Source organism: Dama dama, chromosome 4 (assembly GCF_033118175.1).
Source record: "Dama dama isolate Ldn47 chromosome 4, ASM3311817v1, whole genome shotgun sequence".
Taxonomy (NCBI): domain Eukaryota; kingdom Metazoa; phylum Chordata; class Mammalia; order Artiodactyla; family Cervidae; genus Dama; species Dama dama.
The window spans coordinates 67,798,556-67,816,571 of record NC_083684.1 but is presented as its reverse complement, the minus strand read 5'-3'; the positions used below and the strand labels follow the sequence as shown (position 1 = coordinate 67,816,571).

At 46.1% G+C, this 18,016-nt stretch overlaps 1 protein-coding gene and 1 pseudogene across 1 annotated transcript; both read right to left on the bottom strand.

Annotated features, from left to right (window-relative positions):
• Positions 1-2,041: 2,041 nt before the first annotated feature.
• On the bottom strand, positions 2,042-3,216 carry LOC133051842 (interleukin enhancer-binding factor 2-like; annotated as a pseudogene).
• A 4,473-nt stretch (positions 3,217-7,689) lies between these two features.
• Positions 7,690-13,330, bottom strand: LOC133051836 (cationic amino acid transporter 3-like). Its single transcript, XM_061136486.1, has 11 exons — positions 12,961-13,330; positions 12,209-12,367; positions 10,292-10,463; positions 9,955-10,083; positions 9,588-9,785; positions 9,278-9,417; positions 9,075-9,177; positions 8,697-8,896; positions 8,330-8,496; positions 7,951-8,059; positions 7,690-7,784 (listed from the first exon to the last, which is right to left on the bottom strand). Exons 1-11 carry the CDS (start codon positions 13,328-13,330, stop codon positions 7,690-7,692), a joined length of 1,842 nt encoding a protein of 613 aa, XP_060992469.1.
• Positions 13,331-18,016: the final 4,686 nt, after the last annotated feature.

Here is an 18,016-nt window from a genome sequence, read left to right as displayed (position 1 = left end):
CCCACCTCCCTCTCCACCCGATTCCTCTGGGTCTTCCCAGTGCACCAGGTCCGAGCACTTGTCTCATGCATCCCACCTGGACTGGTGATCTGTTTCACCATAGATAGTATACATGCTGTTCTTTTGAAATATCCCACCCTCACATTCTCCCACAGAGTTCAAAAGTCTGTTCTGTATTTCTGTGTCTCTTTTTCTGTTTTGCATATAGGGTTATCGTTATCACCTTTCTAAATTCCATATATATGTGTTAGTATGCTGTAATGTTCTTTATCTTTCTGGCTTACTTCACTCTGTATAAGGGGCTCCAGCTTCATCCATCTCATTAGGACTGGTTCAAATGAATTCTTTTTAATGGCTGAGTAATATTCCATGGTGTATATGTACCACAGCTTCCTTATCCATTCATCTGCTGATGGGCATCTAGGTTGCTTTCCTTTCCTTTTTAACACTGAAGAATATTCTCGTACGGGTATACAGCACATTTGGCTTATCCATTTCTTGGTCAATGAGCATTTGGCTTGCTTTCATGTTTTAGTTATTACGAATAATGCTGCAATGCACAGGAGTTTACAAATGTCTCTTCCAGGGTATGCTCTCAATTCTTTCAAGTATATCCTCAGAGGTAGAATTGCTGGATCACAAACTTCTAAGATTTTTGTCTGCTTGTGATGGAGAAGATGAAAACATATTGAGAAATGGGGAAGTCATTTTGGCTTATCCATGGCTTAGCCTGAACTGTTTGTGAACTAAGACAGCCTGTCTGACCCTCACAGCTCATCTGCTTTAACTATTGAGGTAAAGAACATCTGTTTTGAAGATAAGAATGAGCAACTCCCTTCTTATGGCGTCCGTATTAACACTCCCTGTGAGATAAGGTTCCCTTCCCAGACACCAGGGAACTGCTGTCTTGCTGTCTCTGTACTAAGTCTCTCTCTCTCTCTCTCTCTCTTTTCTTTCTTTTTTTTTTTTTGATGGAGCAAGGGTGCTTTAATGATCTTTCTGTGAATTTATATAGGCTGTTGAACAAGGAATTTCTTTCGACAATGATAAAGACCAGAAAACCAAAAGTACAGCAATGGATAAGTCTCTCTCTTTCAAAACCTTGAAGAAATGAACCCCATCATGTTGTGAGTTCTTTGTTTGGATGAGGTGTAAGATGATGCTGGACACTACCCTTCAGCAGAGCAGTTCCTCAGAGCTATCGGGACACTCTCTCCCTTCCTATAGACCTCAATTTGACTCAAAGAAAACTCTTTCCTATTCTTTTTTTTTCCTACTAGGTGTAAAAATGCCGCGGCAAGTGAAGAGAGTGCCAGAGTGTTAAGAGGCTTTATTGGGCAATAGCTCCCAGGCAGAGTTCCCAGGAGAAGGCAGGGGGGAAAGCGGGAGTCTGCAACCTGCGGGAAGCGGGGCAACACTTATATAGCCTGGCGGATGCGGAAGTGGCGGGACCTTTCCATATATGGTTAGAATCGGGCTCTAGGGTGCTGATTGGACTTTTCAGTCTCATGTCAGTTTTTGATTGGACGGAGTCTTGGTACCTTCGCGTCCATCATTCTGACTGGCAACGGGCTGTTGATTGGTGGATGTCTTATCCGGGACTTTCCGGTGGGGGCTTCTCCGTCAGCATTTTCCGGCTGGCGCTTTGCCGTCTGCGGTCAGCGTGACCTTTCACTAGGAAGTACTTTAATCTTTTTTCTTAGGAAAAAAAATCCAAACACTAACAGTTCACAACATTTCAACAACAAAGTACTGGCTGAGAGAGGTTTCAGGAGCTGGGGATTCTAGAATATTAGGAAGAAAAGTTAGTATCTTGCTTCACTGTAGATGGATGGCACAGGTCATAAACGGGAGACTTCTGATTACTAAGAGTTTCAGAACCCAGTGGAATGACACTTCCTTCTATAGTCTTTCTTTAAAAATCTTCCTTCCTATCTCCCTTACTTCCTCAGAAATGCCACCACATAAAGCCCAGTAGCAGTCAGCTTAGGCTCCAGTCTTCCCCCTGGGACAGAAAGGGGGCGGTGAAGAGATAAGGAGGTTACTCCTGAGTCTCCATGCTTTCCTCTTCCTCTCCTTGAGGTGGCTCTTCTGTATTCTCCTCCTCTTCCTCTCCTTCCTTCTTCTCTGGTGGGTTCTCATAAGCCTTTCCTGATGGTGTCACTATCACTCCATTCCAGGTAGATAATTCAGAAGCAAGATAGCTGGGCATCACCCTCCTGGCCAAGGATCTTCCTAAAGCCACCATGTGAGAGGATTCGGACCAGAGTCTGAGCTGTGTAGCAGATCATATCCTGCTGTTCCAGAGTCATGACTGTGTGTACTCTGAAGTTGCCTCTCTCACAGGGGTCTGTGATACCCACCGACCCTGGCAGGAACAGTCCTGCAGCCAGAATCTGCAAGCATCGTCTGTATGCCACATTTAGGGCCAAAGGCTGTCTGGTGGGATTGTTCATCACCACATAGTGTCCAAGTAGGTCAAGTATCCAAGGAGTGAAGGGCTCAAAGCCAGGATAAACGAATCCTCAGGTCCTTCAGCAGTCTGATGAGAACTTTAACTGTGGACTGAGAAGCATTTTCCTCAAACCAGCGGGAATATCGGATGGCTGCTAAGGCACTCTGTAACACCTTGATATCCAAGTGGAGTTCTGGGTCCAGTTTTCGGAGGTTTGGTGGCACTGTTGTAATGAGAATCTTCACTGTAGCATCAGAAGAGCTGATTTCAAAGCCAGTTTCATTTGTCAGCATGGTCAAAACTTCAGAAGGATCCAGTGCTCTTGGGCTCTCCACGACCTTGTTTCCTAGTGCAGCAACAGCTTCCAATGTTGGCAAAATCTTTAGGATCACCACCAGGTCAGCCACATCGTGTCCTGTAGTCATCGTTCCCTTTTTATATGGTCTGACTTGTCGGGCTTCTTCAGTTTACACTTCAAATGTCCCTGGAGCCACAGTCAAATTGTCAATCACATTGTTTATCTTTGTCCCCAGGGAAAGGATAGAGGCCTGTTCAGCAGAATTAGGAGCAAGGTCCTGATTCCTCTTCAGCAAGGCCTCACTGAAGGAAGTTTCATCAGGGGCTGGCTTGACCCGGGGAAAAGCCATTTCACACAAATAGAGGTCAAACAGAATATGTGGCACAAAGGGCCTGAACCATCCTTCTAGGCCTCCTCTGGAACCAAAGTGCCCGCCATGACCTCTACTTCTGTCACCCCTCATGGTGTCCTAGATCCCGAACAATGGAGGCCCTCTTTCCTATTCTTATTATAGATTGTTTATTGCTTATTTCTATGAACACGAATTCATTTGATCATCAAGGATCCTGAGAAGTAGGGGCTGTTAACCCGGGAACCACACTCAACCCTCCTCCTTCCCATTCCTCTTACACAACTCAGCCTTTCACATTCTGCACATGACCTGAGAGACTCCAGTGTGGGGGAACTCCCAAGTCCAGCTGTGTGCCAACCAGAATGTGGGGGCTTAAAATCTCTGCTGTTAATTCAAGCAACAAAAGCATTTAACAAGCTTCACATCTGCATCCAGCCTTGCACAAAGGGATGAAGAGGATAAAGGGGAAGGTGTCCTTCTTGTCCACTTCTTCAAGGAGTTCTGTTTGTTGGGAGAGCTGAGCACCATGGCAGGGAAGGGAAATAATGTAAGTGGTCATGAGCTTTTCTCTTGAGGAAGGAAAACATCAGAGCAGGAAGTGGAGTGGTAAGGGGACAGAGGTACTGGTGAAGGGTTGGCTAGATTCTGGTCTGTATCAAGAGACTCTCATGCTAAAACACTGGGCATGTGTGTGTGTGTTCAGTCATGTCTGAGTCTTTGAGACTCCATGGACTGTAGCCCACCAGGCTTCTCTGTCCATGGGACTTTTCGGGTAAGAACAGTGGCGTGAGTTGCCATTTTTTTACTCAGAGGGATCTTTCCCAACCCAGGGATCAAGTCCATGTCTCTTTCATCTCCTGAATCAGCAGGCAGCTTCTTAGCCACTTGAGCCACCTAGAAAGTCAAAACACTGGGCACAGACCATCAAAATGGAATTAAATGTAGTGATTGACTCTTACAAAAACTTTTTTTTTTAATTGAGTTATAGTTGATTTACAATACTGCAAATTTTCTTAAAGCCAACAATGCAAGGTGGAATGAAGTGTCTTAAGCTGTTGTGGAGAGTTTAGACATTATCCATTACAAAAATAAGCCTCTAAGAGACATAATACCTCCACAGACAAACTGCAGTTCTGCTCATCAGTTGTGAAATATTCAGGCTGTTTCATATCTAAGGAAGAATGCTGATTGATTCTGAAAGAATTAAGGGAACCCTGGCTTTCTCAGTCCCCGATCACTCGGGGGATTTCTAAGTCTAACCAGATACTGAGAGAATGAGTACGAAGATATCCCTGCATTGCCCGCCCTCTCTATGTGCTACTAAACTCTACCCAACCAGACCCAGCTGAATGAATGAGAGAAGGAAAACAGGCTATCAATGCTTTAACATCTGCAGTAGCCCAGGCTCCAGCAGTAGGCCATCCTAACTATAAATTGCCACGTTTAATCATTGTGCGTGAAGATAGAGGACTCACGCTGGGTGTGTCAACTCAGAAACATGGTGACCAGCATGGATTCATTGGCTATTCTAGCCCAGCAGTTAGATTTGTAATTGATTGCTGGTTCAGCCGCTTGCCACTCAACAGACAATAAAGCAAGGAACAAGCTTCTGCAGAGAAAAAAAGATGCTTTATTCCAGAAAAGCCAGCTGTCTCAGGAGAAGGTGAACTTGTGTCCTTGCCGGTTCTGCGCAGCCATGACAATCTTTAAGTGAAAGTCTCTCAGTCGTGTCTGACTCTTTGCGGCCTCATGGACTACACAGTCCATGGAATTCTCCAGGCCAGAATACTGGAGTGGGTAGCCTTTCCCTTCTCCAGGGGATCTTCCCAACCCAAGGATGGAACCCAAGTCTCCCACACTGCAGGTAGATTCTTTACCAGCTGAGGCACAAGGGAATCTCTAAAGGGAAGATGATTAAATGCCTCAGTTAATCCTTTAGGCAGGAGGTCAGATTCCCTCTCATTTCTCCATTGCTACAAGCCTGCTGACTTCTCCCCGTCTTCCCTGGGACACTATCTGACTTGGGAGATCCACCTGCAACTGGAGGTTTTCTTCCCCTTGTGGTCCACCTACAAATTTACTAAGGGGAACCTAGGGCTAGAGAGTCAGTCATTCTTAAACTACTTAATTCTTCATTCTTACTCCTTATAATCCAGGAATCAGCAGGTTAGGTGAGGTGTTGTGTGTAATTAGAAAAGCAGGAAGTTAAATGTTGCCTAATGATCTCATCTTTATGATTAAGGTCTAAGAAAAACAGGGATGAGCAAACAGAAATGGGCAAAGGAGTGGCTTACAGTAGGTATATTGGGGTTTTTCAGACAGAATTCTAAGCACACTGACTAGACTGCAGTGTAGTATAAGCATAACCTTTATGTTCACTGGGAAACTGAAAAAAAAAAATTGTGACTTTCTTTTATGTCAACTCTGTAGAACCAAATCAGTAATATCTCCAAGACTTCCCTGGTATCTCAGAGAGTAAATTATCCACTTGCAATGCAGGAGGACAGGTTTGATCCCTGGGTCAAGAGGATCCCGTGGAGGAGGGCATGGCAACCCACTCCACTATTCTTGCCTGGAGAATCCCATGGACAGAGGAGCCTGGTGGGCTACAGTCCATGGGGCTGCAAAGGGTCAGACACAACTGAGAAACTAACACTTTCACATGCCTGTATGAACTCTCCACTTTGGGTCATATCATTTAATTGTTACAGAAAGTGCATCGTTTTCTTTCCTGGAGAATTACCCACATTCTGGTTTGGCTGATTTTCTTTTGGTGGGGGAGGTGCTGTCTGTGAGGCATGTGGGTTCCCCAACCAGGGATTCAACCTGTGCTCCCTTGCAATGAGGAAGTCCCTGGGTGACCAGGTTTTCAGCTGAAATGTGAATCTATCCCTAATGTCTGCTCTGAGCTCCTAGGTGATCCAGGGTGCAGGCATGCATGCTTAGTCAGTCAGTTGTGTCCAACTCTTTGCAACCCCATGGCCTGTAGCCCGCCAGGCTCCTCTGTCCATGGGATTCTCCAGGCAAGAATACTGGAGTGGGTTGCCTTTTCCTCCTCCATGGGATCTTCCTGATACAGGAATCAAAACTGGGTCTCCTGCATTGCAGGCAGATTCTTGACCACTGGGCCACCTGGAAAGCAGTTGATGTAGAGACTTGATTAATTCTGAGTCAACTTTTCATCAGGACTATTGTATGGGAAGTGTTCTGGATTGCCTATCATGGTACATTGGGCATCACGTGATATCTGGTTGTCCCACATCAGTAAGGGGTCAACACAATCAGGTGATATCAACTTTTCCATCAAAGTTTCACCTGACAGTCTCGTTCTCCATTCATTGCTTCCTGAGTCAGTAATTTCAATAGAACTTGCAAGGTAGTGATTTTCCTAATTCTATTCATTCTCCTCCATCTTTGTTTAAATTCATCTAATAACTTGTACTTGATTTCTTGACCTCCATCCCTCCTTCACTCTACTTCAGTTGTTCCCACAAACAATCCTCTGCTCCATTAATACCAACTTCTTGCATGACAGTAATCTCAATTTCAAGCATTCTGTTCTGCAGCAGCAACTTTCTGTCCTGTCTTTCTAGTTTTACTTTCTAGGTTTTAGTTCAACCCCACTGGAACCATTTATCAACCAACCATTACATATGACCCCTTCCCCCCACTTCTGACAATCCTGGAAGTTTTCTTTTCCAATTAAGACGTTTTCTTCATCAACACTACTGTGTGACCCGAGGACCCTGGGATAGAAATGTAAAGAAAACCAACCATTTACACTATGTTACACTTTGTCTCAACAAGGTTGGGAGAGAATACCAAAATCATCATTTCTCTTTATCATTATGAAAAGATCAACTTTATCTATTGCTATTCTTTGGATTAAAATCTAATTTGTCTGATAGCAATATAGCCACCCTAGTTTCTATTGTTAGTATTTGCACAAAATATCTGTTCCCTTTCTTTTATTTCTAGCCTATTCATGTGCTAATGTTTACATGTAACTCTTTTTAAAAATCTTACTTGGTTCTTTATTTGGCTGTGCTGGGTCTTAGCTGTGGCATGTGGAATCTTAGTTCCCTGACTAGGGCTCGAAACCATGCTCCCTGCATTGGGAGCCCAGAGTCTTGACTACTGGACCATCAGGAAAGCCCCCAAAGTATAACTCTTGACATAATACATAGTTACCTGAGTTTCCTTCCCATGGGGCAATCTCTATGTTCTTATTGGAAATAAGTACAAGAAGGTGCTTCTTATGTGTCGGCTAATATTTTATTTCTTCCTCTAATTGACAGTTACATCATAGTACTTTCTTTGTGAAGATTCATCTTACTACACACTTATGAAGCATGCAATCTTCTGTATGCATACTAAGCTTTAAAACGTTTGCTTAAAAATTATACAATAGCAAAGTCATTTTGCCCACTGGCAATAAATACTAAATATTTATACTAAATGCTTTCCACCTTCACAGTCCATCGAGGCTCAAAGTGCACCTTGAACCAGCAGATACCTCCAGGGCATGGAGGGGTTCCACACATCTATTTCCTGTGGCTAAGATGCTTCATCACTAGGGGCGTTTTAGTCCGGAGTCTGGGAAGTGGAGGCTGGTGACTGTGGCTCATTGTTCTCCTCCAAGCTGTGTCGGATCCCATATCCAAAATATATGGCAAATTCTAGTAGGGAAATGAGACAGTAAGAAGAAAAACAGGGGCTCTCCTCACTTATGAATGCCCAGTAATCCTCCTATTATGGCATCTGACACAGTTTAGGGGAGAGGTGGCTAGAAGAAGATTGGGTTCAGTCACTCAAGAAGCCTCTTTATCGCAGACAGTCACTCACCAACGGCATTCCAGATGCCAAAGAGGGTCCAGGTCCAAGTGCTCATCTGCATCATCAGGTAAATGTTCAGAAAGATGCTCATCAGTGGGAGGACAGGCAGAGCAGGGACCTGTGGGCAGAGTCAGTTCATCCCTGAACACAGCCCAGACGTCTGAAAGGGAGACCCTTCCCCACATGGGCGGGACAAGTTCAGTCCAATTCAGGCTGTGTGGTCAGTGCCTATTGAGCCTGGTTTCTAAAGCACTGAGTGTGGATCAGGGAAGAGTCCATTGGTTTCAGCAACTCCCCTTCTTCCCTGGTCCAGCGAAGGATGTTTAGACCTAAAGCACACAGACCTGCTTCACTCAAGGTGGACACTTTGAACACATAGGTCACCTACCCTGAACATAAGAGGAGAGGGGTCCTGGGGCTGCCTCCAGATGATGACCGTGACCCCAGTGATGAGCAGCAGCAGCAGCACAGCCACTGTTGTGAGCATGGGGTCTCCAGAGAACACACGTCTGGGCCACTGGGCCAGGATCAGGCTCAGGATGGTCAGCAGGAGAACTGTAAGGGTCAAGGTGGAGGAGAACAGGCTGGACTCCAGAAGACAAAGATGTCAGGACCTCGGGTCACAGCCCCTCCCTGAAACCACCAACATCAGGAAGGGCCATCATATCTCCCAGACTCCTCAGCTGACAAAATACACACTCTCACTCCATCCAGTCAATTTCAGAATATGAATAAAGGGAAACCCCACTGCTCACCAAGCAGGAAGGCACATCCATAGACAATCTGGCCAGATTTCCGGGTGGGGAAGGTGCTGGTAGGGAACCAGAGACTCTTTAGAATGTTTGAGGTTCTTGCTTCAGGTTCAGAGTCCAAAGGACTTCCTTCAACTCCAAACTTCATCTCAATTTTCTCTTTTGTTTTCTCATTCTTACCTAAATTCTGATCTGGCTGGTACCTGAATTTGAGGTTTAAAGGCAGTATTAACAGCAGTCCCCATTCACACAACATCAGGTTGTCTATTCCATTTCTTTCCTCTCTTGAACAATCAGAAGGCAGCATGACAGAGACCAGGATGACCTCCCCATCGTCCCCATGACCCCAAGCCCCCTGATCAAGGTGTAGGGGGGTCTCACCTGAGAACAAGGCCCGAGAAGGACACCATGGAGTAAGCGAGCAGGGACACAACTGCCATTAGGTTTACAATGTCACTGAACCCAAAGAGTAATGCCATGATCGCTAGAATGGGGGACAAAAACGGAGGGGGTGGGATTGAGAAACCACTGGATCTGCACATAAGGGAAACAGATCAAGGAAGGAGTGAGCTTTGTTTATTCACCTGCAAGGCTTCCAGAATACATGATGGCCATAATGGGGATTTTTGTGTGACCATAGACTCGGGCAAGTCCCCGGAAAAGGAGCCCATCCTCTGCCATTGCATGGATTAACTGAGACATGGGGAACATGTCACCCAGGAGGCTGGGAGAGAAAGTGGAGACATGTGTGAGGACGTGGAGAAGCAGGGGAGACCAGGGCATCTGCTCCCTGGTCTATAGGGAGCAAGATATCTTTCCTTCTTGTCTCTCATTCCCACGGGCTGGGGTGCATGAGCATCTGACAGTGGACGGAGAGAAACCCGTGACACTGACCTGGACGTGAGAGCACAGAGAATGCCAATAGCCACGACGTATCTGGCAGGGCCCCAGCCTACATGGAGAAAGGCCTCGGGCAAGGGGCTGTGGTGATGAATCTGGTAGTAGGGCACCATGAGGGTGAGTGCCGCTGAGACACCAAAATACGCCAAAAAGCACATCAGGAGTGAGATCAGGGAGATGGATCGCTGATGCCTTAGATCTCCTCTCTCTGCAAAAGGGGTAGAAGCAGCAGGTCTGGAAAACACCTTGGGTGAAAACACAGAATTGCCTTCCTTCTTGGACCTCCAAAAGCAGGCTAACCTTCTCCCAACCTCTGTGCCCAAGGGCAGCCCAAACTCTGTCCAAACCCCCGATGGGACACACGGTGACCTCGTTACCTCTAGGGTTAATGGCAGCAAAACCGACAAATGCATAGAAACACGTAGCTGCTCCTCGGAGAACCCCCTCAAAGTCAAAAGGCACAAATCCTCCAGCACCTACAGGGCCCAAGCTGTGATGGGAGAAGGAGCAAGAAAGAATGTGGTTGAGGTGGGTTCAGCCATCACTTCTGGACTCTTCCCACAACACCACAAACTCTGGGCTGCAGGAAACCCACCATCCAGATCCACCAGCCTGGGTCTCTTTAGTCCCCACCAAATTCTTAGCTCTGACTCCCCTACACGCACACATATTAATATGACCAAGGGTACGCTGCTAACCTATCAGTGAATACAGTTGTGGCCAATTCATAGTCATGTTCCGTGAGCTTCCAGTTGTGCAGGTCTCCCTTAATGAAGCCGGAGCCAATGATGAAGCTGAGAACCAAAATGTTGATGCCCGTGAACACTCTGTAAACCCAGGCTGACTCGGGAACTCCCAGAGCGAGCAGTACTGGAGGAGAGAGGGAATATGAGACATGCGCAGTAACTGAGTCCATAGAGACAGACAGCAGCCTCGGGGGCTGGGGGTGTGGGGCGGGGTGGATGGGCCGTGACTGCTCAGTGGGTACAGGGTGTCCTTCAGGGGAGATGAACATGTCTGAAGCTCGACAACATTGTGAATGTACTAGCGCCCCTGAATTGTCCCCATAAAATAGTGAATTTCTTTTCTTATAATTTAAAAAATGTTTCATTTTATCTATATTTGGCTGTGCTGAGTCTTCACTGTGGCATAACAGAATCTTCAGTTGTGGTGTGTGAACTCTTAGTTGCATCAGTGGGATCTTAGTTCCCTGACCAGGGGTGGAACCTTGGTCCCTTGCACTGGGAGCAAGGAGTCTTGGCCACTGGACCACCAGGGAGGTCCTAATAGTTCATTTCTTACTGTGGCGATCATCTCACAATAGGCAGGCCCATCAGGTCATCACTGAGGGATTTCTCTGGTGGACCAGTGGTTGGGAGTCTGCCAGGCAATGCAGGGGACAAGAGTTCCATCCCTGGTCCAGACACATTCCATGTGCCAAAGAAAAAGAAACCCACATGCTATAACTACTGAGACCAAGCTCGAGAGCCCATGCTCTGCAACATGAGAAGCCCCGCAAAAAGAAGCCTGTGTATGGCAACAAAGAGTAACCCATGCTCTCTGCAACTAGAGAAAACCTGTGAGCAGCAACAAAGATTTAGTACAGCAAAAAAAAAAAAAATCACATTGCACACCTCAAACCTATTGTGCTGTATATCAGTTATATCTCAGTAAAGCTGGGGAAAATAGCAAAATGATAAATTTATGCTTTGTTAATTTCCTCTGAAATAAAAAAAAAAAACCTCTGGTCTCAGTACCAAGATGAAAATATGTCGGTTTAAGTAAATGATTTTCACCTGGGATTAAATTTTATTCCCCAAACATTTGGCACAGTCTGGAGACATTCCAATTGTCAGAATCTGGGGAGTGGGTTTCCCTGCTATCTAGTGAGCAAAGGCCAGGGATGCCACTCAGCATCCAACAGTGATTTTTTAAAACATCCTGAAATGCAGAGAACAGCCCCCCTACCAAGGAATGAACCGGCTCGAATTGTCAAGAGGGTCAAGAGTGGGAAACGACCGTCCAGGTCTTGCCTTCCTGTCTCTCATAGCACAGGCCGTCCTTTCCAGTCCTAGTCCCCACTCCCAAGTCTTTCCCAACCTCAGCTCTCCCTCCACACCCTACTCAGCCCATCTTTGTTTAAAAAGTGTTTTATTGGTTAGTAACTTGGCTGAGTTGGGTCTTAGCTGTGGGATCTTTTGTTGTGACCCAAACAGCAAAGTTTGGGAATCAGTGGATAAAGAATCTGCCTGCAACGTAGGAAACACAGGAGACGTGGGTTCAGTTCCTGGGTCAGGAAGATCCCCTAGAGAAGGAAATGGCAACCCACTCCAGCCTTCCTGCCTGGAGAATCCCACGGACAAAGGAGTCTATTGGGCTATAGTCCAAAGGGTCGTACATGACTGAGCAACTACACATACACACACACACACACACAGATTCTCCAGGTGTAGTGTGCAGGCTAGGGGCTTGGGCGTAGTTGTTCTGTGGCACATGAGATCTTAGCTCCCTGACCAGGGATCGAACCTGTGTCCCCACATTGCAAGGCAGATTCTTAACCACTGGACCACCAGGGGAGTCCCCTCATCACATTTTATATCTGACCCCTCACTCACCTGCAAGCAGCAGCACCAGGCCCAGTGTGAAAAAGTCTGCATACGTGGCCAGTAAGTAGGGCACATGCAGAGGGAAAGTTCCCTCCAATGCCTGAGAGATGCGGTCCCCGATGAGGTTGTCAAAGGCGTACCTCCAAGCCATGGCTGTACATGCAGTGGCTGCAGCAGCAGCAGAACGAACATTCACAGACAAAATTGAACACTTAGTATGTGCCAGGGGATGTATTTTGGAGGGAAAAATAGACAAAATACATAATCTCAAAGTTTTTTTCATGGGGTGATGAGAGCAGACTGGGATGACTCACAAAATAGGTCCACTATTTAATATGTTAGGAGGACATCAGTGTTTCACAAGGAAAGGAAACAGGGAGGTTGGATGAGGAGGGCTAAAGGATGAGGGATGAAATTTTAAATCAAGTGGCAACCACCACCCCTTCAAAAAAAAAACCTCTTGAAGGCAACAGCTGAGCAAAGACTTCAATATAATGAAGTGATGAGCCTGTGGGACATGCCTCCCTCCCACCCATGCCTACAGTTTCCTTTCCTTCTCATTCTTAGTCCAATTATTTAAGGAAAGCAGGAGAGAGCTGAATAGAATGAAGTTGTGGGGTTTTCCAGACACTGTTACCCACTTCCTCCCACAAGTCAGGTAACAAAGTGCCCATGAATGAGACCACAGTCCCATCTCCCAGTTTCCTGACCTTAGCCCCACACCTTTCCCCCACACCTGTCACCTGGTCCCATCACCTCACCAGATAAAAATAACACTATGATGTTCCAGCCAACAGCAAAGGCCCAGAGCTGCCCCATCATGACGTAGCTGCAGACATACGCAGAAGAGGAGCTTGGTACCCGGGCGTCAAACTCCACATAGCAGAGCCTGGACAGCAGGGAAGACAGGCCGGCCACCAAGAAGCAGACGACAATCGCTGGTCCAGCTACGAACTTGGCCACAGCACCAACCACGATGTACAGGCCGGCTCCCAGGTTCCTGCCCACACCCAGGAACACCAGTTCTATGGCACTCAGATGAACCACGAGACCGCCAGACTCCTTTATGGTGTCTTCCCCTCGCCTGTGAACCAGCTTCTGCCCAAACTGGCGAACATACTGACGCAGCATCCTAGACGTACTTGAGGAGGCTACAATCTGCAGACAAAACAAGACACAGAGTCATCAAGATTGTTTATCTGTCCTTGACCCTAGGAGTTAAATTCCATGAAGTATTGGAGTGACGAGGGGCAGGTGGCGAAAGGACACGTTGGGCAAGTTCTCCATCTCTGAGTTATGGATTCTTCAAACACAAAGAAGCCTCTTAACGTGTTTCAAAATCACTAGAAAGAGTGCTTAAAGAGAAGTGTTGGGGAGCAGAATATATCTTCTCAAGTATGCCCCTTTTCAGGTTGACTGTTTTGAGCTGAAGGCAATGAAGACCCAGCAGACTCAGGAGAAGCTCCTTGCCTCTCCCTTAACTGCTCAAAATAAGGTAATTAGCTGGTGAAGAGTCCACCTGCAATGTGAGAGACCTGGGTTTGATCGCTGGGTTGGGAAGATCCCCTGGAGAAGGGAAAAGCTATCAACTCCAATATTCTGGCCTGGAGAATTCCATGGACTGTATAGCCATGGGGTAGCAAAGTCGGACACGACTGAGCAACTTTCACAAGGGACCTACACCAGGAAGACAGCTATCACCAAAGACAACTTTTCATTTCTAGAAGGATTATCTGCCTGGAGTGGCAAACATTTGTTTTCCAAGCACTTGTACTTTTTTTGTTGTCGTTAAGTCGCTCAGTCATGTCCGACTCTTTGTGACCCCGTGAACTGCAGCATTCCCGACTCTTCTGTCCTTCGCTATCTCCCGGAGTTTGCTCAAATTCACATTCATTGAGTCAAAGCTGCCATCCAACCATCTCATCCTCTGTCACCCCCTTCTCCTCCTGCCCTCAATCTTTCCCAGCATCAGAGTCTTTTCCAGTGAGTTGGCTCTTTGCATCAGGTGGCCAAAGTATTGGAGCTTCAGCTTCAGCATCTGATGCTCAATATGAATATCCAGATGAATATTCAATGAATATTCAGAGTGGGTTTCCTTTAGGATTGACTGGTTTGATCTCCTTGCTGTCCAAGGGACTCACAAGGGTCTTTCAAGCATTTTCTCTTCCCATCTTCCTGTGGGTTCTCTTCCTCCCATTTGAAGCCCCAGAGCCCTACTCCTTTCTCCTTAGCTTGGGGGGGATATGAGCCTCAATTGTTTGAATGTCTTGAGTCTCAGAACTTTTATGGGGCTCCCCTATGAAGCAAATTGAATCTCCTAATCTGTCTTTTTTATCGGCTGCACTGGGTCTTAGTTGCAGCACACAGATCTTTCGTTGAGGCAGGTGAACTCAATTGCAGAATATGGGGTCTAGTTCCCCAACCAGGGATCAAACCCAGGCCCCCTGCAATATGGCATGGAGTCTTAGCCACTGAACCACCAGGGAAGTGCCTGTTTGCCTGTCTTATGTCAGTTTAATTATTAAACCAGCCAAAGAGCTTAGAAAAGGAAATTTCTGTCCCTACAGAAACAAAGCCTTCTGGCACACTGCCTGGCTCTCAGTATCTACTTAATGGCTATGGCCTGAGTGGATAAGAATGCTGATTTCTTGGTTTTAAGCAAAATCAACCAGTTCTGCCATTTCAAATCCAGCTCTGCTATTTAGTAGCTTGTTGCTATTGCACGTGATAGATACCATCTTTGTCCTGCTTTTCTCTGTACCACTGGGAAAACTGTCGTTATGATCATTATTTCCTTCTGTCCTAGATAGGGATGAAGTGGCTAAGGGGTTTGGTGATCAGAAATCACAGACTCCACATGTTTCCATGACGAAGATCCTAAAACCTGTTAGCTTCCTGTTTCTTTGCCTGCAGAGTGACATGGAATAGGGACTATGCTTTGGGGCAGAAGGAGATGCAATTTGTCGGGAGGGACAGACTCAAGCCCAGTTCAGTCAAAGCATCACAGCAGAGTGGCCTCTCAACTAACTGCCTGGAGGGAAGAGGGACTAACCTTCATTCTGAATCAGAAATGACAGGACTGTTTCCTGCTGCTTTCGGGCGTGAAATGTCCCCTTACTACACTGCTCTGCAGGGCTAGGCTGACCCGGTGACCACAAGTCACCATCAGGGGGCTTCCACCCCTGATACTCTGAAGTCCAAGTTTAGCATTTTGATTCAGAGCAAGCATTCAAAGAGCCAGGACACTCTGATTAGAATCTTGGCTCCTTGAACACTACTGTGCCTTTAAACAAGTCATACACTTCTCTGGACCTGTGTTTTCTTCTTGCTCAAATGCTGCTGACGAACCCTTGTGCACTGTGAGTAGGAATGTGAGGTTCTCTACAAAAACTAAAAATGGAGTTACTACATGATCCAGCAATTCCACTGCTGGGTGTACACCCAAAAGAACTGAAAATAGGATCTCAAAGAGATACTTGTACACCTATATTCATAGCAGCATTATTCACAATAGCTGGAAGTTGGAAGCAACCCAGATGTCCATCCTCAAAGAAACAGATAAACATGATGAGGTCTATACATGCACTGAAATACTATTCAGCCTTGAAAACACCGACATTTCTGATACACGCTACAACATGAAGGAAACTTGAAAACATTACGCTAAGTGACATAATACAAATATTGTATGATTCCATTTCTATAGTACTGAGAGCAGTCAAAATCATAGAGACGGAAAGTAGAATGGTGGGGACTTGCCTGGCGGTCCAGTGGTTAAGATGGCCTTGCAGTGCAGGGGAGGCTGGTCAATTCCCCGTCTGGGAACTATGACCCCACATGCCGCGGGGCAGCTGAGCCTGCAGACCACAACTACTGAAGCCTGTGTGCTCTGGAGCCCTCAGAACGCAACTACAGAGTCTGTTCATCACAACGAAAGATCCCGCATGACGCAACTAACACCCGAAGCAGCCATGTAAACAAATTAAAAAAAAAAAAAAAAAAGTAGAATGGTGCTTCAGCAGGGGCTGGGGAGAAATAAGGAGTTTTATAATAAGGAGTTATCATTCAGTTTTACACGATGAAAAGAGTTCTGGAAATCGGAACTCTTACAATGTACACCTAACATTACTGAACGGTACACTTAAAAATGGTCAAGATGGTAAATTCTCTGTGTATTTTGCCACCATTTTAAAAACTGCCACCAATGCTGAATAATGTAGTCAGCTTCACAGAGTTGCTGGGTGCAGCAAACCCAAAAGTAATATCACCATACGGTTGCCCCTTACGAATACCCAAATCCACAGAAGCTCAAGTTCCTAACAGTCACCCCCATATCTTCAGATGAGGCACCCACAGACACGGAGGGCAGACCGTATATAGAAGACTGAAATCAGGCGTCTACATGTCCATTCACTGTATGAGGGTAATTATTAACATGTTTTGTACATTAAGTCAAAAAAATAGGCTTAGATAGTCAGGACACTGGTCCAATCGCCCCCCATCCCCCCCACACACCTTTTTTTCACACACACACTCCCAGCTCCCAGCTTCTGCTTTCATCTGAAAAATAGGGCTCTCCACCCTCAGTCAGGAGCCGGGCTGACCCCCTGCACTCTGGGATTGCAGAGGTCTCTTTGGGAGGACGTGAACTCAGCACCCAGTCTCCCACAGAAGAGAGTGACCCGAGACTTACTGGATCCTTGGAGCAGAGCCTGGAGCAGTGGGTCAGTCAGGGAGGCTGAGGTTAAGCCGTGCAGGGCTGGAGCTGAGACATCTCCAAGAACCGAAGCGGGGAGTCCTGAGCACAGACAACGGTCCTTACCCCTGGGTTGTTGGGGTGGAGACGGGGCTGGGTGGGTGGGGAGCATCTGCCATGTTGTTATCAGCTTGACTCCTCTGTGGTTACCCTTAGGGAATAGTTTCAAGATGATTTTTGTTGAGTATAGTATTCATAAAATAAAATTTACTATTTTAACCATCTTTAAGTGTCCAGTTCAATCGCGTTAAGTACATTCACATTTTGTCCAACCAAACTCCAGGATTTTTTTTCATCTGGCAAAACTTAAACTCTGCATCCATTCATCAACAATTCCCTCTTTCTCTTTCACAGATCCTGGCAATCACCCTTCTGCTCTCTGTCTCTGTGAAACTGACCACTCCAGGAGAATCATAGAATATTTATTAGTTGTTTCCTGTCAGGCTTGTATCACTTAGTAAAATGTCTACAAGCTTCCTCCATGTTGTAGCATGTTTTAGAATTCCCTTCCTTTGTAATGATAAATAATACTCTATTATTGGCACATACCACATTTGGCTTACCCTTTCTTGGTCAATGGGCATTTGGCTTGCTTTCATGCTTTAGTTACTGTGAATAATGCTGCAATGAATAGGCATTTACAAATATCTCTTTCAGAGTGTGCTTTCAATTCTTTTGGATATATTCTCAGAAGTAGAATTGCTGGATCATAGGGTTCTAAGATTTTTATATGTTCATGATGGAGGAAATGCTCACATAGTGAGGAATGTGGAAGTCATTTTGGCTCATCCATGGTTCAGCCTGAACTGTGTGTGAACTAAGACAGCCTGTCCAACCCTAACAGCTCATCTGCTTTAACCACTGAGGTAAAGGGTGTCTGTTTTGAAGATAAGGATGAATAACTCCTTTCTCATGGCGTCCATGTTAACACTCCCTGGAAGATAAGGTTCCCTTCCCAGACACCAGGAAGCTCTTGCCTCACTGTCTATGCACTAAGTCTGTCTCTTTTCAAACCTTGAAGGAATGCACTCTGTCGTGTTGATGTGTGCGCTTTGTTTGGA